The 25,070-nt window shown below is 42.4% G+C and overlaps 1 protein-coding gene across 1 annotated transcript; it reads right to left on the bottom strand.

The window, feature by feature from the left end:
- Positions 1–284: 284 nt before the first annotated feature.
- On the bottom strand, positions 285–7,616 carry klf6a (Kruppel like factor 6a). Its single transcript, XM_023412918.2, has 4 exons — positions 7,246–7,616; positions 4,753–5,335; positions 3,818–3,941; positions 285–3,010 (listed from the first exon to the last, which is right to left on the bottom strand). Exons 1-4 carry the CDS (start codon positions 7,345–7,347, stop codon positions 2,959–2,961), a joined length of 861 nt encoding a protein of 286 aa, XP_023268686.1. The 5' UTR covers positions 7,348–7,616; the 3' UTR covers positions 285–2,958.
- Positions 7,617–25,070: the final 17,454 nt, after the last annotated feature.

Here is a 25,070-nt window from a genome sequence, read left to right as displayed (position 1 = left end):
TGAGGCCATGTGGTGCCTAACAGCAGCAGCAGCAGCAGCTTCAACGGTCTAACAAAGACTTTCTAATTCAATTTTAAAGTGCCAAATCCAAAATGTCAGATATGTATCCCTGGTGCTCACACCCTGACCCTAATCTGATTCTGTCCATATTACTGGAGGGCAGGGTGCAGCTGAAGTGCGACCATTCATCCTCAACAAGCTGCAAAGCTCCCAAAAAGAGCTTTCACAATAATGAAGCATAACTGAGGAGAACCAACGAATGAGACAAAGGAATCAAGCCAAAGTCAGATAAGAATTTCTTATTATTCCAATAAAAAATACATTCATACAGAAATATAACAATTTTGCAAAACAATTTCAAATAAAAATCTCAGAAAGCAAAAACATAACAATTTTACAAAAGTTTTTTTTTTTCTTTTTATACAAAGATTCAGTTGAGAACAAAGAGCTGTGTCTGTGTGTGTGTGTGTATGTGTGTGTGTGTGTGTGTGTGTGACAGAAGAGGTGGGGCAGTGGGATGAGAAAGATGATGGAAAGTGTAAGAGATGTGAGCAAACACGGGGCTAAATCAAGGCTCAATTACCACTCCAACAGTATTGGCTGCCGTTTTCGCAGAATGGATGTTCCCTCTCTTTGCCCACAAAAGGCCTTGCCAGCACTCCCAGATCTATTGCAGCAAGCAGTTTCAAGTTTGTACTCATCCTGTCTCTTTCACCCCGCTGATCTGAAATCCATATGTTGTAGCATGCCACGGTACGACTTGCTGCAACATCGAATTCCTACAGCGAGGTCGCTGATCTGGAGTGGGTGGCACAGATCGCTTTATCCTGAAGCAGTAATAAGTATAATCCCTATAATTATTTTAGACATTTTTAGGGGAGATACCATCATGGGCTTTTTTTTCCTTTTTCCTTGTCAAATTTCCATGTGCGACATCAATGGTTGCTCCTCCACCTCGTGAGAGCCCCCACCCCCCCACCCCCCGCTCCTGTGGTTTTCATAATACTGTTGCAGCTTGGCTAAAACAACGCTCCCCAGACAGGTCAATAACCAACCTACACAGTCAGCAGTCTGTGACAGATTCCATGCCAACAAAGCCTTTAGCAATTCATTACTGAGAGGCAGTACAAGGCGAGGCCTGTCCGACTGCAGCCTGTTAATTACAATAAATCTTTAGCTTTTTCTTCAGTCCCACTTGCAGGGATGGAGGGACAGGGTGGGGTGGGGACAGGGAGGGGAGGATGGTGCCTGTGATGGTGGTGGAGGAGCAGCACTCTGTATGAATTGTTTGAACTATGAAGAAAAACATTTTCATTCATCTAGTCTGGTAATTTTGTACCTTAGAGCTGTGTGGATGGACTTGAGTACATACTACACAGTAGTTAACATCTTTAATAAATGAATGAAGTGCTCTAAACATACAGCATTTGTCTTATTTACATGTTCTGACTCAATTGAATGTGATATACATCATCTGCACTGTTTTCTCTGACTCAAAAAAAACAGATACTTTTCTGAAAATTTACATTTTGACAACACGATTCACCATCGGAGTAGATGCAGGCAACTTTCATTAAAACTAAAAAGGAGGTGCGAGTTTAATTTGTAATTGAGCCTTGATCAAGCTTGTCAAATCACCCATACAACAAATGTGACTTCCCGAGAGGAGCAAAACCAACGCTGCCACAGGGCTGAGTCACTTGCATAAGGCACCATTAAGGTCAACAGTGCATTATTAGATAGAAAAGAAAGTACAAAAATCAAAATTAGTCCTCAAGGCATAGGATGAATGAGCAAGCAGTGGTGAGATCAGCCGGATGAAAAACCAGAATGAAGGAAATGGATGATGTTGTAAAAATAAGAGGAAATCATCAAGGCTTTATGTACAATATTGTAACATTTAACTGTTCGCATTTTAGCTGCACTTTTATTGAAACTATTTGCAGTCCTGATTACAGTGGAAACAGGAAATGAACAAACCCTAGAACCATGCAACACCTGTCTATGATACTGAAGTTATAGTATAGTTGTGTTATACCTCTAAGCACACAGCTTATACAATTGGACTACAAATGAGCTTTGTAGCTTGTAAAAAAATAATAAACCAGGCTACATAACACATTGCACATTTAGTAGCTGCACCAAAAACACCAAAAAAAGCTCCTGTCATACAGTGACCGGGAGGGGGGGGGTTTGGCCCCTGGGTCAGAGACCAGAAGGCGACACATCAACCCTCTTTCTATCTCTGGTCAAACCCAAGGCTTCAAAAGCTTCTGAACCCCCCCCCCCCAGTCTGGGTGCCAGACAGACAGACAGGCAGGGACTTCCTCCCTGCCTCATCCTCACACTGCCACCAGGGAAACACAAGCGGACTGTTTCCCCCAGAAACCCATTCAGTCCACAGCAACATTGGTACCAGCCCCGCACCATCCACCAATCCATCGCTTCTCAGAAAAATCCTCCTGACTTCTCTCCTTCCAGGGGGCCGGTCGGCCAATCTCAGACATTCACAGTGCACACATGCTTACCTCAGACAGTTTTGTAAAGTACCAGTGTATCTGCTGTCCGGGAGATGTCCCCAAAACATCATGCACCATACATACAGATCATTCACTCTTTTTGTTTGTGTGTCTTTTATCTTTTTTTTTTGTTTTTTTTTTTGTCTTTTTTCGTGTGTTGTAAGTCCTTCTCAAATCAGAACAAATTCTTTCCCATCCATGATTTTGTCCTCTCGTCGCAACAGACAACCTTCAGAGCGCCTTTCTCCAAAGAGAGGTCCCGGAGGCACTGGGTTTCAGTATGGTGCAAAACGGCATGCTTTGGCTGGAACACACTCCCGCCACTCTGCTCTGGGACAGTTCAACCAAGAGACTGGTCGGGAGACGGCGTTTGTTTTTTTTTTCTTTTTAAAAAAAACTTTCCCCTTCGCTGTGTTGCTTGGTTGGTGCTCGCCCTGCTCTAGATGTGCCTCTTCATGTGAAGAGCCAGATGGTCAGACCTGGAGAAACATCTGGGGAAAGGGGGGGAAGCAAGTCAATAACAATGCTTTTTTAAATAACTATAATAAACAATAATAATAACTTTTTATTAGAAGCTTTGTGCTACAGTGATTTTAAATATTAATCCTTCAGAAAATTTGTGATTTAGCCAATAGATCACATGCTTTTTAATTTCATGTACTTATTAATAAAGCCAGTTATCGCCTCCTGATTTGTTTTTAGCGTAGCCAAACTAATGCTCGATTTTTGAGGCAAATACTGATGTCGATTTGGGAGTTTAAAAAATCCAATAATGATAGAGTCAGCTAAGAGTTCTTTTTTTTTTTTGCTTGTTACCAAGATACAAACTGAGCAGGACATCTGACAGTTAAAAATTCACTTGTAAATATAGCCCGACTCATACTGGATTTTGGAGACTGATACTGATATATATCAAGCTGATGTTGATTTTTCTTGACACAACCCATAATACAAAGAGATATTTTTACAAACACAAAATGTACTGAGTGGAACTCTTATCTTTGGCATTTCTGTGCTTCAGATTTTTGTCATTTGCCAACGTACACACAGCTGCAAAGAGCTGCGATAAGCTAGTATCGGCAACCATGTATACCCCTGGTCTATTTATCAGTCTGGCTCCAGTTTTAAGCTACTTGAATAAAATGCGTCAGTGCTTTCAATCTTTGGAGACATGCATCACTATTTGGAAGATCACATCAACAGAGATGCGTGTGATGCACGTTGTAGCCTCGTGAGAGAGGGACAGAGGCTTATCAAAAACCCAGTGACGTTACTTGCAGATAAATGGCCTGGCTTACCTGTCACAGTGACTGCATTTAAATGGCTTTGCCCCAGTGTGCTTCCTGAAGTGTCTGGTCAGCTCGTCGCTTCGTGCAAAACGCCACTCGCAGCCTTCCCATGAACACCTGTATGGTTTCTCACCTGCAGAACGAACAAGGAGATGATGAATTGAGGTCAGATTTGGAAACGAGAACAAAAAGGAATGCACTCAGGCGACGACTGGCCAGCTCTGCACTGTTGTTATTTAAATACGTTCACATCAATCACCCCGGGGCCGGGCCAGATGACATAAGTGCCTACAAGTCTGCCGAGACCCAGCTTCCACTGAACCTGTTGGACCACCGGCTGTTTTTGTGCAGCCTGAAACATGCTAAGAATGCTAACAGCAATGCAGTGCAGCTGAATATTTAAAAATAAAATAAATGAAAAAAAAAAGCCACACGAGCAATTTCACGCCTCTAATCAAAAATAAAAAACACTCAAATGGCCATTCAGAGGCCTCCCACTCAGTGCCCCCTGGCTCCCCACCCATTCACTCCTTTCCCATGGTGAAACTCAATCTGTTTTGAAGTCCTTTTATCTCCCATGTGCAACCCCTCCCCCCTGCTCCCTCTCTCTCCTCCTCTCGCTCACTCGCCCAGTCAGTCACATTCCAGATAGATTAGGTCACAGTTTAGGTATCCAGCCATGCAGAGCTAATACTCGCAGCGCTCCAGCTGAGGACATCATGCAATGTGGACCTTTAATTACATTACACAATGGATGGACAATGCCGTTACGATGGAGGACTGAATTCATAGCACTTCCACCCTTCACTCTATAAAAGCTGTGATGTTGCGACTCTATGAATGAACTGCTTTTGCTTGAAGCCAGCAGAGAAGACTCAGCCTTTCTCACCAGGTTTCAGTTTACATTAGGTCACACGTGGCTCTGATAGGTTGTGAGAACTCACCTGTATGAGTGCGCTGGTGTGCTTTAAGGTGGGAGCTCTTCGTGTAAACCTTGCGACAACCGTTGAAGTGACACCTGTGTACTCGCCTCCTGCCGTCTGGAGACGCGTCCCCGCAGATGATTCCCGTCTTTTCCGAAGTCTTTGCCACCCCGCCGCTCCTAATTTTGACTGGCAAGTGCAACTCGGTGTGCGTGGCGACCCAGCCGTTTGTCACGGCGCCGGGCTCCGAGTTGGCCTCCGGTGAGGACGGGGGAGTGCTAATGACGGAGGGGCTAAAAGGTCCAGAGCCAACCAAGACAGAGCCCAGAGGGTTGGAGGTAAAGCTGTGCGTGGGCGAGAGCTCCTCAGAACTGTCTGAAGCCTCGCTGCTGGCGTCTGAATTCACACTGTTGGTGTCCAAGATTTGGCTGTCCTGATTGTCCTCCTCGTGGGCCGGGGCCAGCTTTGGGTCAGATTCGGCCTTGGCCTTATCCCCGCAGGCCAAGATCAGCTTGCTCCAGAGGTCTTCCTGGCCGTCGAACTTGAGGTCGGATGTGGAGACGTAAGGCTCGCTCTGCAGGTAGCGCTCCAACTCCAAACATGTCTGGTTGAATGAAAACACACAGTAAGAAAAAAAATGAACTACAGCATCCCTGAGTAGAGGGGGTTCATTCACAACAGCAAAATGCTTCTGTGTGGGAAATCCTTTTAAATGATGCATGTGCACATTCCCCACAATCCCTCATGTAGAGTAATATTTGTTAAATGCTTACACCAGGACATTTTAGATGTTCCTGCACTTATCTTTATTGTACATACATTAGAGCTGCAATGATTTGTCAATTCATCGATTAGTCAGTTGAAAGAAAATGAATCATCTAGTCGTTTTTCAAGCAAAAATATCAAATATTTGCTGGTTCCAGCTTCTCAAATATGAAGATTTGCCATTTGTTTGTATCATATACGATGGTAAATGAAATATTATTTGTTTTTTTAATAAAAAATTGACAAAATAAGCAATTTAAGCTCGTCGCTTTGGTCTCTGGGAAGTTGTGATGTGTGTTTTTCTCTTCTTTTAGCTGTTTCATACACTTAAAATAATCAACCGATTAATCGATAATGACAGTCTCTGTTAGTGGCAGCCCTTTTAGGCAAGTTTAAAACATGATGAGCATATGCATTTCACGATTCTTAATTCACTGGTTATGGGTTTAACGTGGCTAAACTCAACCTCCTTCAAAAAGTCAAGCCTCATCTGACACATCTTTACATGCACCAGCCATCTTTCCAAACTCCCAACTCTGCTGCACCTGAGTGAAGCCCAACACTTAAACATGCATCGTCATTTCAGCACTCGGTTGACTCACTGAACACATTTAGAGTCCTTTTAAGGAAGCCGCTCAACTTCCTTCTCCAAACATGAGCCATTCAGCTGCTTTTTCCTCATGCGTACCTCTGACATGCAATCACATCCTTCCTCACTGTCAGCCGCCGTAAAAAGATACACTGGCTTCAATTTACTTCAGAGCCCATTAAAGTTGAAAAGAAGGGGCTGTTCATTAGAAGGTGCTCGGAGACAGCAGCTTTGACGAGGCAGATGTAGAGTAAATATTTCCTCTAGGCTTCTGCAGCACAGTATTTTCCAGCTGTGTTGCTGTCTACTCATGCAAGGAGGAATTGGCCATGGCTGACATTTGATAGTGTCATGTTGTGGAGCCCATTCAAATCACAGGATGATGCAAATTGGATGTTCTTAACTAAAATAAATGTTGTGGAGCAGAAAAGGGGTGAGAATACTGTTAAAATCTTTAACATGGGGTTAGAAAATAAGAAGCTGAAAAATTTAATTGGATTTAAAGGTTAATAATGTAGGTTTTGAAACAGACTGAATCATGTTATAAAGATTAAAAAAAACAACAACATCAGATTACTTCCTGTTGAGCTGCAGAGGTGATCCTGAGCCAACACCACATCTGATTTTGAATGAACTGCTCACTGAATTGAGATTCCGCTTCGTCTAACATCCGCGGTGACTTCACCGGCTGGAAGTGAAACCAGCTCTCATGCGCTGAAACCATCCGCTAAAAGAAGGAGAGCTCATGCTGAAAATATAGCAGAGCAGTAACGAGCAGCAGCAGCACGCTGCCTCCTCTGCTGCTGCTGCTGCTGCTGCTGCTGCTGCTGGAGTTACTCTCCCCCCCATTCATCTTGGCGCAGCAGAGCCTCGACTCCAGCTGTCAGACTGACACACTGATCCACTTCAGCCTGCCAAAAACTTCATAACGAAACTGATAATGACACAGACCCGCCAGGTGAATGGATGGGCTCCGTCTAAGCACCGGAGGACCTGTGTTTACAACACGTTATGATGGGATTTTTAACTTCCCCTAGCAGCACTAAAACACCGCGGTGTAATCTATTAAAGCAAAAGAAGCGTGAAACCCACTCAGTTCCGCTTTGCCACACAAGCTCAAACACTGACTTAAAAAGACAGTTGATAGTAGACATATTCACCTGCTGCCAATACTCCTCCAGTGACGGTAAGGCTGAGAAATAGCCCGTGTCGTGAACTATTTGAAGTTCTTGAAAGATGCTGCACATGGGTAGAACATCCATTTTTCCCGAGCTTTTTTTTTTTTTTTTTTTTTTTTAAAAAAAAGCCTATTTAGTTCTTAAATATTTTTTCTCAGGTAGAAAAACACCCAGTGAAAGGAATAAGAGCGATCCCCTGCGATGCAAACGAAGAGGCGCTTGTTTTCAGCAGCGACACAGCAGCAAGAGACGAGCGTCCGTCCGTCAGTCCCCCCCCTCGCTTCTTCTGCTCTCGCCTGCGTTCACGGTATTTGCAAACACTGCACCGGACTGGATGGGGAACAACTGCGCTCTGCAAACTTCCCTATTCAAACCTCGACGCCCGACCCCCTTCCTCACGGCAGGATTACGCCGGCAGGCTGTCAGCCAATCAGAGGCGAGCAGCGTACGGGATTGCAAATGATATCACAGCCGACCAATCGCGACCGGCCTCTGACTTAATTTGGTTCCTTCTCCGTTTTAATTGGTGCGTTTAACTCCCAGTGGCTCGCCCTCGATTGGCTGGTTATTTATAGGCATGTATATAACCGGGTGGTGTGCTCGGTTTCTCTGTAGTCTTTTTCTCTCGGCTGCATGTTTCGCCACAGACAGCGCATGTGAGCCGAAACAGTTTTACTCCCCTTATGTGACAAACATTTCATCTTCTCTACGTGTTTAACTTTGTCACAAGTGGCACTTGCAACACTGCTGTTCGAGGGGATGAGTTCACCAAAGGCTGTAACTATGGTGAAGTGCATGTGTTGACATCAGCCACTAAAAGTCACACTCAATGAACACACCTCTTGTGACAGTGACTATGTTTTGTTATCAGCATACATATGGGTTTAGAGGAAACATCAGTCTTCACTTCTCCTCTCTGACTGAATTAATACAAACTCCTTCTTTACTGAAAGGCTGAAAAGTACAAGATCAAAGTTTAAAGTTGCTCTGTCCTAAAGCAAAGGTTTGACAAGAGCAGCCTGGTATTAGTTTAAAAAACTTTTCCCCACCTAATTTGCACTTAAAAGAACGTGTAGCAGAATTAATATTTCAAAGAAGCTCGGCAAAGTTAAAGAATTTGTTATACTCCGGTTTAGTTATTATAATACATTAAAAAAAATCCTATAGTTATTACACACAATGTCGAATCATTCCCTTGTTGAGATTTTGTTTGTCAAGAAAAAAGTGATGTTTGCTTGTGACCCCACAATAAGCAGCAGGGTTGGATAGGGAAACAAATTCAGCCCTGGATTCACCCCCTGGGGTTGAAACTTTGTTGCGAGTGGACGTAGAGCTCAGCTCCAGAAGACGCACGGCAGAGCAGCACACTCTCAAACATCCTCCCCCCTCCCCTTGTATGTATGCTCTGTCCCTGTATGCCCCATGGCCATACAGTCTGACAGTGTTAAACAGTTCAGCTTGAAGAGAGTTTTCCTCCTCAGACTGTTTAATTAGAGGGATTTTAAATAATTTTATTGAAATAATTTTTTAAAAATAATTTAAAATGTTCTATTCCCTCTAATTTATGACAATTTTGTCGTATAATATTTGCTTTAATTAAAAAAAATGACATGCATGTAGCCTAAACATTTAGTCAATCAGTTAGACATCCATTAATTAATTACTTCCTCTTAAGGCTGTAGGCTCTGTATAGATATAATATTTCTAGAGCTAGGTAAAAAAAAATAGTTAAAATAAAACAGTTAAGTTTGTAATTTTAGAAGCTTGGGGAGGTGAAGGTGAAAAACTATTTCATTTTTTTCAAAATAGAAAAAAGTTTAACATTATTTGTAACAAAGCAAACTTGGAATATATCTATCTGATCTGATCTCAGAGGGTAAAATGCAAGAACCAAAGTTTAGATTTTGATCTCAAGTTTTAAGACATTTATCAAAGTAAAAAGAGAAACTTTTGCACTGTAGTTAAATGATTATATTCGTAGTTCCACTATTGTCTGGTGATACCCAGCTACATTCCCTCATGAATGACTTTTCATTCCGGTAGCATTCCATCACATATTTGGTAATGGCACTACGTCATCTACTTATTCTTATCATTTCCTCTTTGGAGAAGTACTCACGTGCCACAGAGGCATCGCTTCCTGCAGCTATTGCATAAGCTCACAGCATTAAGTCGCACCACAACCTGGCACACCATGGCCTGATGAGATGAACAACATCTCTACACAGGAGCCACATTGTCTTCAGAGTGGCAGTATTTTTCTGTTGGCGGAACGAGTAGACAACTGAGCGTCCTTTGTGCTGCTCTCAGCTGTGAAGCCATATTTGTCACCCATAGCATCTGATTTAGTCATATGGCGATGGGATGCCTTGTGAAGCCTGGAGCTGCCCTCAGTAGCCCTGTAAAGGAATTCCACTTTGCTTTTATGTTACTAATGGGGCTATTCATTATGTCCCTCCAGGACTCAGTGGACACTTTGCTTTGAAGAGTAAAATCTCACTGAGTCCATGTCCATTTAGAAGAGCGGAGAAAACTTCTTTTGTCACCACATGTAATGTAACAAAATGCATGGCTTGTCACCACGCAATAATATGCCCACTCATTATTCATGCATTTCCGAAGTTGCCAAGGCTTACAGTATATGTGTTTGATGAATAACAGAGTACATTGCCGGGTCCCGCTGGAGCATTAGTGGGCAGCTCTGTAGTAATCACTTCCTTCAGAGGGCCTCTTAGATGAAGCATTTAGAGAATGCACGAGGTCCTGCATGGCAGCTTTTATCTTGGAAGGCCAGGTCCGCAGCTTTATCATCGTTATGTAATCCCAGCCCAGCCAGTAGCCACAGGAAAGAGCAATTACAGGATGACCCATTTTAATGCATCACTGTCAACCCAATCAGTGAGTTGTTCTAAGGGGTTTTTCTGCGTAACCTGGGTGCATTGGAGACCCGCTCTTGTATGGTTTTCCATCATGTGCATGGGGAAATAGATTATGGCTGTTCTCCAAAGTTTTTCTCATCATACTCTACGGACCTGGTTACGCAGAAGTTAGAGCAGCTTTGAGTGGTCGATTAATCAAAACGATCAACAGAAAATTAATCAATTATTTTGATAATCAATTAACTGCTTGTCAGTTTTCAAAATGTCAAAGGGTGATGACAGATTCTCAAATATGAGGTTTTGTTGCTATTTTGTCTTCTATAATAATAAACTGAATCTCTTTATTGTGTTGTTTTGAACCAAACAAGACATTTGAAGTTCCCACCTTGGATTCTGTAAATTGTGATTGACATTTTTCATTATTTTCAGATTTTTTATAGAAGGTTACAAATAATATGGAAAAGAGGATTAATCGATTTGGACATTATTGTTATGAGTCCAAATGAGATTTTATTCATTTTCTAAATCACAGGTATTTTCTTGAATTGAGAGTGGGGTTATTTTTATTTTTGAAATCAAACATTCTCTTACAAATGAAATTCGTGAACAATTAAACACATCCTTGCTGAGTTCATCACACTCAGGGGTTTTTCCACTCCAGCCTTACTCGGTCAGATGTGACTAATAGCTGATGTTACCAAACTTTAGCTTGATATTACTATTATAATACTCATTACTTAGTTAGTTTTTTGACTTAATGACTCATTTCATTTTATTATTATCCTATAATACTCAACTGTAAAAAACTGGCTTGAGTACAGTGGCTACTTCAGCAAAGGTTACACAGTCTTGTTTAAATAGACAGCCTCAGGAACATTTCAGGACCATGTTCGACTGACAGAGAGGTAAACCAGCCTAACTGGACAGATGTTAGCAGATGTTATGTGAAGCAATCCACTTTAGTTAAGTATTTCACTGCCATAAAACTAACAGCCAACAGAGAGGTCAAAATCAAGGCAGCGGAGAAGGAAATGTCCTAACGTTTACTCTCCAGTATGTGCCAAACTACAGTAGAACAAAACACTAGTTCCTACATTTCCCATAATGCAATGGGAATGCATCTTTCAGTAAGCCCTCAGTGGTACATACAGTAAATAGGGATTTGACATGTTCAGACATTCTATTTCGTCGTCAGTGTCAATGTCAAATGAGAGATAGATATATGGTCGGACAATGTTTGAGGAGATGTGACAGGCAGAAATAAACATCCCCTCATTATTTCCCTGCTTACCATCAGAAGGCCAGTTAGTAATGAGGCACAGCACTATTGATAGAGATGCATTGCTCTCCGCGGGGGCCACTGAAAATTTGTCCAAGCTTAAATAAAATGAAAATAAAAATAATTGATTGGAAATCAATGCACATACATCATTCACTCTTTTGTTAAAAGGAGAAATGGAAGGGAAGAGAGACGGGGAGGGGGGGGGGGGTCCTGGAAAATCGATATTCATTCGAATCATAAATCAGAATTGAGTCAGCGCTTGCGGGGAGGGGAGATAATCATTGGCCTGGTTTTGGATTACATACTCCACCCGGCCGAGGCTTGTCCAGCCTGCAAATGCGTTTAGCTTTGTTTCAATCCCTCACCCGTTACATTTCTTGTCCCACACACAAACATGAACGGTGAGATCCTCTCATTGAAATGCATTGATGGTTTAGCGTGCCGTCGGCCTTATGTGCTGCTGTCAGGCCATGTCTGGGGACAGATCAACATGTGTGTACAATGGGTCGCATGGTGTCAGCTCCATCAGGCCATCAATGAGGAGCCTCCGCCTCCCAGCAGCTCTTGACCTTGAGGATGAAGAGAGGGCCCCACGAGTGTGTGTATGTGTGTAGTTTGGCTGTGCTTCTCCGAGCAGACATGCGTGGGACACGGCAATCAGTCAGGGCGCTCTTGTGATGTTTGGTGATGGAGGTTTGTGAATTGGTTTGTGCGCTCGCATTCAGAACACACCAATAAATCAGTTTGCTGATATATTGGGGTGGAAATCAATATTGTCCACCTCCGATATGATGGAGGTTCCTCCCGGATCACTGCTGCACTCAAACACAGTGTAAAAACCTGCAATAAAATAGATCTCTCTTTGTTTAAGTCTGGTTGGTTGTCCTGAGCGACTAACCATTATAGAATGACATTATTAATATTTCTGCTTATTTGCTCATTAATACAGGACAGCACATATAGTATTAATCAAGACTGACCTTATAAATACATCAAATTAAATACACTGAGGTTAACTCAACTGCTAATTTTCACCTGTGGTACCAACATAATTAAAAACGCAATCACAATTTGTCACAATGTGATGGCCATAAAGCCACTATGTTATATTTGCATTGATTTATAGTATATTTCAAAGAACTGCAATGGCATAAGTATCGGTTTGTAGAAAAATGAAGCAATCTGGTAAAAATTTCAGTGCGGTGGCTTTAGCCCATTCACATCAGCGTCACCAGGGGTTGGACAGGCTTTCATTGTGCCCAGGGGATGAATCTTAGTTGACTTTGGTGATTGGTTTACTTTTTATCTACCACCATAAGGTCAAAGTTTTCAATTTAATTTACAATTTCAACCCAGTGACATAGCTCTAGATTACACAAACTGGATTGGTTTAAAATGCAGATGGTTAATCCAGAGGATGTACCCTACTGACTTTAGTAATCCTCCGACTTTTCCTTTAGCGCCATGATGAGGTTTACATTTGAGATTTTGAGTCAACTCAATTGGATGGATTGCCTTGAAATCTGGTACAGACATTCATGTCCCTCAGAGGATGAATTTTAATAACTATAATAACTGGTAACTAATGTCATTCTCATTAGCATCAGCTGTGTTGAGCACTAATATCATATTTAGTGAAGAGTGAAAAGTGAGTATTAGCATGTTAGTGTTGTCCTTGTAAGCATATTTGTATGCTAATGTTAGCATTTAGATTAAAGTACCTCAAGATAATGAGGAGGTAAGAGAGTGGAGTCCCCGACAACCCAAAAAACCCCCTTGACAGATAGATTTCCAGCGTCTGCACCCTAACTTTAACACAGAGTGCAAAGTCGGAATCCAGCAAATCATCATAATACATATGTAGACCATATTTAAAATCTTGCTTTCATATCGTTTCCAACACATATGGATTTAAATAAAAAGATGCAACCATACAGTTACAACATAAGAACAATTCAACGATTTAAAATAACATTATCATGGAAACACTGTTTTTCCTAGCATGAACACTGAAATACATCACAACAAAACAGTGGAAATTAGCATTTTCAATCCCACAATAGCATTCAAACTGCACTGTAATGTACTACAAGTGTGTAACCCTGTGTTTGCTGGTGGTGGTGTTTTGACAACAGCGAGTTACCAGTGACCACTCAGGCTGTGTCATGTAGCCTTGAGGTTATCACTCAAGTGAATAGCAACAGAGTCAGTGTCTCTTATCTGCACAGACACTTTCATTGCCCTCAGGAGTCTCTGTGTTCACATGAAACAAATAGTCTCCAGCAACAATTTGAGGGAAAAACAAACAGTGAAAGGACCACATGTAGCCTGCCCCCTGCAAACTGAGCCTCATTCACTTCTACCAATACACATTGTGCCAGAGAAAGATTTCAAGTTGCGCTTTGTTTGAACATTGCGGTCACACAGGGAGAGATTTCAGTGGCAGATCTTAAAAGTGCTGGAAAATCTGCAGGACAGTTCAATGGTCATTGTTTCACACAGAGTGTCGCATTCAGGGGCTGAAAGTTGTTTTTCCCTCCAGTGATGCCAGCTCTGCACTAAAGGCTACTACCATTATACAGGCTGGAGGAATGTTAAGTATTTTATTATTTTCTGCCAACCACTGTGGGAACCAGCGCTCTCTGGCTGTTTCAGGGGTGGCATTTATCGAGGCCATGGTGTAAACACAGACCCAACCCACTGATTATGGAGCTGGGATGTATTCATTGTACACTTTCGGGTGTGGGAGAGAAAGAGGAGGGAGCGGGGGGTGGGAGAGGATGGAGGGTTACGATCAGGTTACCATGACCATGAACACACTGAGCTGAGTGTGGTATTCTCAGACTCTGATAAAGGATCACCTATCACCCAGTTCTGGAGAGCGCCCAGACAAATTCCTTGTGCATGAATAAACGTAACTCTGACTCATAGTTTCGTAGCCGGTGTTGCGGAAAAAATATTAGTCGTAATCTGTTTATCATTCCGGTCACACAGAAGTGATTGTTGTCTTACTTGGCATGAATTCAAGTTTTTCAACTTTACTGAAAAATCTGGTTATATCATGTTTGTAAATAGGTTTCCCTCAAGAAAAGCTGAGATGATGAGCCACCCACATCTTGATGATAAATTTAGTAAGTAGTTAACAGCTTAAATAATTGCTACACTTAATGTTTTATTTCATAAAATTGTGTTTGTTGTTGTCTTTTGATGTCAGCATAGGAGATCTTTGTGTCAGATGAGGCAGCCCTTTATTTCTGTGCCTAACCAATCATAAAAGAACTATTTATCTGTGGCATATCTCCTGCTGCCCGTGTGGACGCTAATTCAGGGAACACTGCTATGAGAGGCAAGGGACAAACCAACCATAAGGCTATTTGGGTTGGAGGATGTCTTTATTTCATAAAAGCACTGATGGTCTTTGTTTCAGGCAAGGTGTCCCACCTCTGCCATAAAAATGCAGGAAAGCCTTATTGTATCAGGTTTTGTAAGAATTCACACTGTTCTTTCAGTCTATTGTTTTAGGTATACAGTCACTGTTTGCTCTGCATTCAAGACACACACAGGAATGTATCACTGTACACGCAAGAACCCATACTGAAAATTCACCCTTACTATTGCATGCTTAAATCTACTTTTATTCGTCACACAGAAACTACCCGCATATGTTTTCATTTCTTCATTTCAACATTTGACACATATGTAAAAGATAAAACACACAGCCTGTAGTTCTTCTTTCAGTAAAGAATAAAAAGCTTTTTTGTGCCTGGTTCCAATCTGATACCCGATCTGTGTTTTACATTGTAATGTCAGTCACCTCTCTCACTGTGCTATCTGAGTTCACGTCTCTATCTGAGTCAGTGACCTGGGAGGCAGGCCTCTGCCCAGGGGGGCTTTGTCCTCACACAACTGTGAACAATGTGACTCCAATGCTTGCTTATCATGATTATCCAAACTCAGGTCTATTGCTTACTGCTGCAGATCTGCGTCACTGATCAGTTTCAGATGAGGTTATCCAACTCCTCAGCTGCTCTTGCAGATGACAGTATTGAAAGGAAACACAAAAGACATATAAGAAGGGAGAAATGCTTTTGTTCTCACGGGGTCCACTTTCAGCCAAACACAGTGGGATATTTTTTGTCTCTTTATGGTTAAGTTTGGAATGACTGACTGTCAGCATCACTCAAAGTGAAACTTGGAGCAGTAGCAGACTTATGACTTAGTTTTAAGTCAAGATTCTGCTTCCTTGTATGAATCAACAAACAGGATAAGATTCTGCAAAGCAAAGTTTATGGCCCTGTAAAGAATGAACATTGTTATATCTTTATTTTGAGGTGCCACTTTATCATAATTGTGTTTTTTGTCAGGAGAGCTGATCAACAGCAGCTAATACAGAGTGTGAACTTTACGTAGCTGCGCTGTATAGGAAACACATCGGCTCCGCTGCACCGTTTGCTAAGGTCGTGACTTTTAAAGGTTGACTCCAAACACCAGCGTTGTTGACTCAGCGCCTGTCTGTACATTAGGACACAGATAGTGGGCAGGCTAACGGCCTGTTGTTGTCAAAGTAACAAATCCTACCCACTATGACCTCACTTGCCAGTGAACGCTGTTGAACTTTGAACAGTTATGTCATTTATTTGATCTGTGTGTCATCAGCATTTCCTTTCACAAGTTCCTCCTCCTCCGTCGCCTCACTCTGTCCCTAAACTTTGTGTTTTCTTTCCCTAGCAAAAGGAAATCCTATCCTGAAACCCCTCGTTTCCCTTCATAACCTATTACACCCTCGCCTTTGTTACGTTCCATTGTGAGTTTTCTTTAGCATAATCGTTTCCATGTTAGCCCCTTTCATTTAAACCTTGTAAGTCCATTTTCCCAAGCTTACATAATGGATATTCTCTGAGAGTGAACACTTGAGTGAACATTTTGATCTAAGGTGACCCTCACAGTGCAGGTTTCAGTTCCCTTCTGATCTAACAATAACATAGCTAATTGCTCTAAATGCAAAATGAATGCGGTGATGCATTACTCTGTGTGCTAGGCCTGGTATAGCTAGGGCAGATTCAATAAATGATCATTTAGGATGCTATAAAACAACATGTGTTCCTGTGTGTACATCATCATCTGGTTGCTGCAGCAATCAGATGATAATCATCTGTGTTAGAGATTCTCTCCCTCTCCCACCCCCGTTCCCCTTCCCCCTCCCTTCAGCAGATACCTTTGCCCAGCTGAGAATGACTCATTCATATCTCATGACTGCTTTCCAATGAAACTTGTTGTTCCAAGCAGCAGTTTCCAGGAAGCAGGCTGAGTGGTGAATTATACCATCACACCGGTGGGGCTCCAGGGAGTAAGACTGACATAAACAAATATACCAAGTATAAACTGTACATACAAATGGCCTTAATTACTTGTCAAATAGACATTGATGTAGAGTGACGCCTAACTTGTTTCTCACTAAACCTGCAATTAATAAGGTTTTAAGTCTTCTTTAAGGTAGACAAGGCAGGTAATGAGACCTGCTACTATTGCTGACATTTATATGTACTGTGATTAAGATTAATAATACTACTACATCTGCTGCGAGAGCTAATATTTTACTACTTTTTGTTTTTTACAAGTAATTCTTCAATTATCATCACTGCCACTACTAAAAACCTGCTGCAAATGATACAGCTACTTCATCTTTTGTTCCTGCTGCTACTAACTAGTGGAAGAAGTATTCAGAGCTTTTATTCAAAGCAATAGTCTGACATTTTGGGAAACACTCTTGTTATCTGCCGCAACAGGAGGGCTGGTATTGTTTTCACCTTGTGAGTCTGTGTATGTGTGTGTGTGTGTGTGTTTGTGTGTGTCTCATCATGGTGAAGACACCTACTGAAGCATTAACTACTACAGAGGTGGTTTTGAATACTTTAGCAGGTGTCTGTCTGTCTGTCTGTCTGTGGACAAATTTTGTCACTGTGACAGTGTCATAACTTGCAAGATACAGTAACAAAACTTCACAGGTATGTAGCTGCGATTAAAATTAAGGCCGAGTTTGAAGATGAGTGTGGAGTGTGGAGTATTGAGTACTCATGTAATAATATAGTAATAACTACTGGGTCAGAACGTCATCACGTTGACGGGTGCTGTGGCTGGTGTGATCCTTTTACGAGATGATCTCTAGTTTGTATTTGTCAAACGGCTAACTGGTTAACGGCTGTTGGTCGTAGCATCATATTTAGCCCTCAAGAAAAGCTGAGATGTTGAGCCACCCACATCTTGATGATAAATTTAGTAAGTAGTTAACAGCTTAAATAATAGCTACACTTCATTATTTCCCCTGATAGGTTAATGTTTTATTTCATAAAATTGTGTTTGTTGTTGTCTTTTGATGTCAGCATAGGAGATCTTTGTGTCAGATGAGGCAGCCCTTTATTTCTGTGCCGAAACCTAACCAATCATAAAAGAAGAAATGATTTATTTTACTATTTATCTGTGGCATATCTCCTGCTGCCCGTGTGGACGCTAATTCAGGGAACGCTGCTATGAGAGACAGTCTTATCAGTTTTATCAGTTTTTCTCATCTAACTCTTGGCAAGAATAACAAACAAATGGCATGTCTGTTTGCTAAATATTATGCTACAACCAACAGCTGCTAACCAGTTAGCTGCTAGCTTGGCTAGCTTAGCTTTGTCTAAAGCATGGGCGTAGATTTGGGTATGGACACTCAATTGTCACTCAATACACATACCATATTTACTCATCTCAAATGAGCTTGCCATTTTAACTCCCCTCTGTGTTCCTGATAGGATCTATGCAGAAACTATGAGCTGCCAGATTTGTGTGTTTTCTGCAAAACGTTGGTTATTCTGATGAAGACTGAGAAATGGAGGAAACAGTTGATTTTATATTTAAGTTTCAGTTGTTAAGTGGTTGCTAATTTGTGAGACAAAAATGCCTCCCAATACACAGTAACCTATATGTGTGTGTGTGTGTGTGTGTGTGTGTGTGTGTGTGTGTGTGTGTGTGTGTGTGTGTGTTTGTGTGTGTGTGTGCGTGAGTGTGAGTGTGTGTATATAACAGTCAATAGTGTTGGGTGGTTTAATTTATATAAAACAATGGATTGTATTTCATATCTTAATTGTAGGTTTGAGCGTGTTCTTTGCCATCTATAACAATAACTGTCAAAATAAATGTAATGGAAATATACTGTAGAGTAGGAGAGGTATAAAATAGCATAAAATTAAAATAATATTGTAAAGTACAAGTGTCTCAGAATTGTATTTAATGACAGAACTTCATGTTTCAGAACAGCCAAACACCAAGAAGCCTCCACTGCAGCACCACATGCTAAAACTAAATAAAGCCTATTTTAATAGGCACCTCCCTGGCACCTTTGCCATTGTCCTAACAAGCACTGAGTTCAGACTCAACTGCTCCTCGGCACAACATGTTGACGCTAATAATGAAGAATGTGTGAACTTGTCTCTGCCGTGAGCCCCAAACCAGCATCATTTTGAAGCCTTGCACCAGGACAGACACCATGAGGCCCGCCATGCTGCAGCCAGCAAGGTGACACAAAAAGATGGACAGACAACTTGGCAGACTAAAGCAGACAAGTAAACAGACAGACAAACAGGACCGGGGCAATGCCCCAGAGAGCAATGACACAAGCTACTGCCTTCCCCGTGCAACACACAGACCCAGACTGAGCAGGCAGGCAGGCAGGGAAGCGGGTGGCTTTCAAATGACTGAAGAGCCGAGTGTAGACACACAGCACCCCGCTCACCTCAAACACACAGCCTGTAATGACTGGAGACACGGCTGCCTTCCCCGGGGGGAAAAAAAAACAAGAGGAGGGGGAGCACAGCACAGACGCAGCAACACCACCTCTTCCCCAACAAACTCTAATGGCTAGGGCTCAATAAACAGCGGCAGTGGCAACAACAACCCAAATAAGTCATGACAGCGCATGGGGCACCTGAGCGAGCTCCTAATTGATCATTCTCGGTTGGAGACTTCCTACTCCTCGCTTCCATTGTAAGACATGCACGCCTCTCATACATGCAACAGTTACAGTCTTGAATCATGTCTATACTTAGCACAGGTGTGTGACATAGGCCTACAGGAATCCTTATTTTGCCCTAACCTCCTTTAACTGTTAACGTATTCCACAAACATTTATTCATAGAGAGAGTGCTCTTCATCTAGTTTGAAATCGTGAAGTTGTAAGATGACAGTTAATTTTTTATTTCTGGAATGCAGCCCCCAAATTCTCAGCTAATGCAGACGTGCAGTCAAAGCATGTCTGACAAAAGCCTGCAGCCGGCTGACCTATTGTGAGAGTTAATTAACAGGCATGGCAGATTTTAGCACAGTTATTTGGGACTTTCTGTACGTAGGTGTGATATGTGGGTCAGTGGGGAGTGACACGGCCGGGCGTCATGTCATCTCACGCTATCAGCCAGTGACAGCCGCTCAGAGCAGCCTCAATAAGCATGCTGATCCCGGGCGAGCCTGCTGACCAGCACAGTTAACATTCCCTCCCTTTATAGCAGCCTAATCCGGGTATTTAACAATGCGCCTGGCCTTCCAAACCAGGGATCAAGTTCTCCCGGTTGACTCTGTATTAGCCCAACCAGCACATGCGGCCCCGGCCCCGTGCCCACCCACAAAGCCAAGCAGAAATTCTCACACTCACACCCTCGGTTCATTCTGCAGCCCCAGCCACACGCAAGACTGAGTAACAGAGGGATGTTAATAAGCACTGTGAATTTCTTCTTCTCTTCTGTTTTCCGACCAGTTTTCTTTTTTTATTTTCCCTTTTCACTTCATCCTTCTTGCTCCTTCATGTGTGTTTCCATGTCCCGACACAGTTAAGCTGCAACATAAAATTAAACCAATTGAGATGGCTGGTGGGATCTTTAACTGCTTCTTTAACTGAAATGCTTCGTGACATTGACAAAAAGGTGAGGAGAGTGGGATGTGTTTGCACAGAGGCAATGGGATCAAATCCAGGGAGAAATCTGTTTTCTTGAGAAGCCATGGCAGAGAGACGGGTAAACTGGACACATTCTGACATGCAATTAGGGTACACTTCACTCTGGGAGCACTGCAATTAGTGAGTGTCATTTTCAAGTTTTTTTTTTCCCTCCCTTTTCTGTCTGTAGTCACCCTTCCAGTATGAGCTTCTAGTTTCAGTCCAGGCTATCACAAGGTCAGATAGGAGAGATACCCTACGCCGGTGTCGGAACCTCTCAGCTGTATGCGGTAATTACTGGTGTCCTTGATATTTGATGTGAAATGGGGATGGTAACCTTTAGTGTTTGCCTGTTAGCCCACCCTTCCTCTCACTGCTCCTGCCCTCAATTCCTCCACCACCTCCACCACCTCCCTCCCCTCCGTTCCTGCGAGCACGGACAGAAAGCAGGAGGCTCACTTTGGAGGGAAATGTGAAGTGTGTTTGAGTGCCAGCTGGTGCCCTGGGATATGGTTAAACATCTACTAGCCAAATGGTGCCTTGTCATTGCTGGGGATGATGCCGTGTGATGAGACCTGCTGTCTAGGAGGGGACGAGCAATAGGGCAAAGGGCATAAGGAGACATGCCTTGGTCCTATTTATAACTTTAGCTAGGATGAATGCTGGATGTTTGATTTTGAGCACAGGTATAATCAAACATTTACCATCTTTGAAGAAATAATTGATACAAACTAGGATTAGGGTTTAAAGATCCCTGTCAGACATGTTTTAAGTAAAAATAATCTACTTTGTAGAAGAATTTCTCTGATATGGTTTTTCAACAAAAAAAAAAATTCAATACACTACTTTCAAACACTCATTGAAAAATCCATTTGCCTGTTTTGACCAAACATTTCCAGGAACTATGGAACCAGAGGAACAAAACTCAGAATGAAAAGTCTCTTTTGTGCATTTCTGTTTGTGTTTCCACCAAATCAGAACAGTAAAGATTAGGCAAATTAGTCCAACTGTGACTAGTGACTGATGTTTCAATGAAAAAAAAAAGGATGTAAGGGACCGGTCTTGCAGGTATGAGGGGTCACAGGTGCATTGCACCAAAGAGACAAAAAGAGAATTTTATTTGCCCAAAAATGATGTAAGTAATTTACAAATATATGCAATAAAATTTCTGGGCCCATTTAAAAAGAAAGGTCAATTAAACAGAATGAAACTTGCTATGGAAGTTTGACACAAACTGAATAAATGTAACCAGACCACAATACATATAATGGCTGATCAGACCATTGTTGAAATAAAGGGTTACACAAACATTAACTAGCCTGATAAAATCCAAATACAACAACTCAGGACAGTTTGTCCATCAGTTTAAATATTTTAACAATTAACCAAAACAAATGTATAAAAAATGTATATAACAATATTCAAAAAATAAAATAAACACAATCTCTAAACTAGAAACGATGAGAAATCCCTATTCCTCCGTGACGTGGTGGGCACTTGGTCTGATTGGCCACTTTAACAGCTGCATTTTTTGCTGGGTCCCTGACAAGATGTCCCTCCGTCAGCAGCAACCAGCAGCATCACCCTCAGGACTGGTGATGCAAAGGAGGAAGAAATCAGAGCAATCTAAGACAAGTTAAACTAAACGTGTGAAAGCAGAGAAGATAACTTAATGTGTGTGCTACAAATAGAAGCTAATGTACGGCCAGCAGCACTAAATAAACTATATATGATGCATAAAACAACAAGCTACCATTTATCCGTTTGCTCTGTATGTGACTGCGATGTCAATAGTCAAAGTGAACTGAAAGAAGACTAAAGAACTACAAGTGTAAACTACAGAGAAAACGAATGCTCATTTAAGTCCTATCCCCTCAAAAATGTTCTTGGACCAATGGAAAAGTTGGAAACACTCAATGTTTCATTTTCAAAGTTTAACTAGAGACAAGACATCTCCTTCTTCACTGGAAGGTCCGTCCTCATTAAGTGTCCTTGGAGTTTCAATCTCCCACTGCAGACTTATGGAAGAGGCAGATTATTGGAGCTCATTAAGCTTCCCAACTATGTGACGCTGAGAAATGCTGCTCATGCAAACAGACCATAAACTGAGATTTAAGGTCTGATGAATGTCTCCTTCAGCCGATGAATGTGCAGACAGCCTTGCAGTATCACACTCTCTGCACAGGTTAAACATCCAAGTGAAGTAACGATACACAAATCATTTCTGAAAGGGGGGGGGGGGGGGGGGGGGGGGGGGTGCTCTTTACATTGAAGTAAAGAGCAAACATGGCAATAAATCTCATATAAAACGGCAGCAACACTGTTTGTTAGGTAATGAAACATTCTTGAGAGGATTTGTAGACGCAGACTGGACTTGTGATTACTTGTTCATATGAAAGCTTATGCCATCGCCAGAGTACTGAGACTCCAACATGGCCTGTGGCTACTAATTAGACTAACAGCAGCTCCACCATCAGTCTCTGATGAGCTGCTTTAATTGGCAGAGCAACAATTCAAGAAAGCCTCGTGGCCATTACTCTCAGCTACACCTGTGATGGAGAAACTCTCCAGTCTGCTGCCTTTATATAAACTTAAAATCACATATGGCTGAATAGATGGTGTCAGTTCAGTGTAACGAAAGCTCTCCGGCTCACCTCTGTGTTTTGTTAGTGCTCCATGTGACCGCAGAGCTATGCATCTGTCATTGCTGCTCCTTGCTATCAAGTCAGCGTGTTGTGCAACATACTTGAAATACTATGCTCCATACGAACACATTCAAGTGAAAATGCGACGTGTTGCAACACACCAGGTGTTTTGACATTGGCCGGTGTTCTACATCTCTCTCAAGCACTTACATCAAGTGTGTTGTGCCAACCTCCAAACACTCCCGCCCCAGCTGAAAGGCATGGCTTATATAACACGCATCACACTCATCAATCTGTACGCACTGTGTTTACATTTGCCCCTCACTGTTTTTCTTGGAGGTCCCGTTCCAAGAGAATGGAAAGGTTGAGGCGCAAACATGCGCAGACACCTGCATATCTGAGATGCCTGGCAGGAATTACCATCACGGTGCACTGTAAACACACACACACACGCACACACACACACACACACACACGCTGATTTCCATGCACATGCCGAACAAAAGCTGAGGAACTCCTGCCTTATCGTTTGCAAACAAAATGTGACAGCCAGGAAACAGTACGCGGATTGACTGGGATGAATTGCACCGGGGGCCTCAGTTAGGACTTGTCACTGGAAGATAAGTCCTTCCTTTCTTTCACATAGGTTTGCGTTGAAACATGTTTCAAGGGAGGTATCTACCTTTACAAACAGGGAGGAGTGGCAATATCTTAATGTTTGTTCATTCCACTGATAGGAAATATAGAGGCTGCATCAATAAAAATATCACAACTGTTCTGCGATAGGCTATAATACTGCAATTACAATAGGTTAGAGAATTCAGCAGTAAATGATAATGGCTTTCCATTACAGGCATGGCAATAAAGACATTTGCAGCCACATTATCTACACCTATTGATATTTTTTGTCATTACTTTTCCAGCTAATTTCAATTCTATACGGCTCCTATTGATTTGGTCTGAAAACACTGAGAACTGGTGCAGAGATATGAAGGTGAAAGGAGGAGTGAATGCGGCAGAGTGACTGAGGTCAGCGGCATTGTCCAGTCGTGATCTCCTTCCTTATCCATTGTCCGTCAGCGGGTGCTGGGCTGAATGGGGCCTTTCTTTTTCATTGATAAACTTTTGACCTTGTGCAAACATGTCGACCTTGGCTTGCCATTCAGGGACAAGCCGAGGCCGCGGGTAACATATGGCGATGAGCAGATACAGGGATCCACATTCACCTGTGGTTAAGTTGCAAAGGGGGAAAAGTTTGATAAAGTAGACCTGGTGAATTCTGTGCCTGTATCATTGGGTAAAGTTGTATTTAATGGCTCTATTTTGAGAAACCAGGTCAATGCGTCTTGCGCTGCGAGAACATCCTTCACTCCCAACCCAAAATACAACCTCTGATGCTCCCTCCAGGTGAGCGTCGTTACCCAAAACCAAGCCGTGTCGAGGCACGCATTTGTCAAAAACTGCTCAAACAGTGGTTGGTTATTATTTGTGGTGTCTTGTTATAGAGCCTCATTGTTGATGCTTGCTCCGGGCACCTGCTTGCATTTTCATCACACATGCTCATCTCCCACCCTTTCATCAGGTGTCGTTAGCATCCGGTTGTGACCGATGTTCCCGGAATCCTCACTGCACTAAACGAGATCCGCTTGAATGTTTTTTTTTTTCATATATATATATACAATAAAGTAAGACCCAGGAGGAGGGGTGATGAAGAGAGCTTGGGAGGAGGGGAGATGGTTGGGGGAGTGATTGCCACCTGCCATTTCATTCAAATGCATTTTAATCTGGGGTGTCTGGAGGAATCGCGTTCCGTAAATGACTTCACTGGAGGAGTGGCGGCGCTGGAGGAAGGGGTAGAGATTTGAAGCGCTGATACCTCGTAACAGATCGCCTGCATATGAACTATTCGCTTTCTAATGGGAATCCATATTCATCTTCCTCTCCAAAAGCTCTCCTGTGGGGATGCAGATGTGTGGCTGCTTTTATATCTTCTCCTTATCCACTTCCCCATCCGTGTACCCTAATCAAAACCCCCACAT

The sequence above is a fragment of the Seriola lalandi genome, unplaced genomic scaffold (assembly GCF_002814215.2).
Source record: "Seriola lalandi dorsalis isolate HSWRI2012SDOR001 ecotype SW California unplaced genomic scaffold, Sedor1 jcf7180002054494, whole genome shotgun sequence".
NCBI lineage: Eukaryota > Metazoa > Chordata > Actinopteri > Carangiformes > Carangidae > Seriola > Seriola lalandi.
Note: the sequence above shows the minus strand (reverse complement) of the source record. Positions and strands in the feature narration are given on the sequence as shown.

Coding starts and splice junctions, on each gene's coding strand:
- klf6a (XM_023412918.2), bottom strand. CDS start 7,347: ATGGATGTTCTACCCATGTGCAGCATCTTTCAAGAACTTCAAATAGTT. Junction 3,942..4,752: donor ACACCAGCGCACTCATACAG/GTGAGTTCTCAC, acceptor TTCGTTCTGCAG/GTGAGAAACCATACAGGTGT. Junction 3,011..3,817: donor AAATGCAGTCACTGTGACAG/GTAAGCCAGGCC, acceptor CCCTTTCCCCAG/ATGTTTCTCCAGGTCTGACC.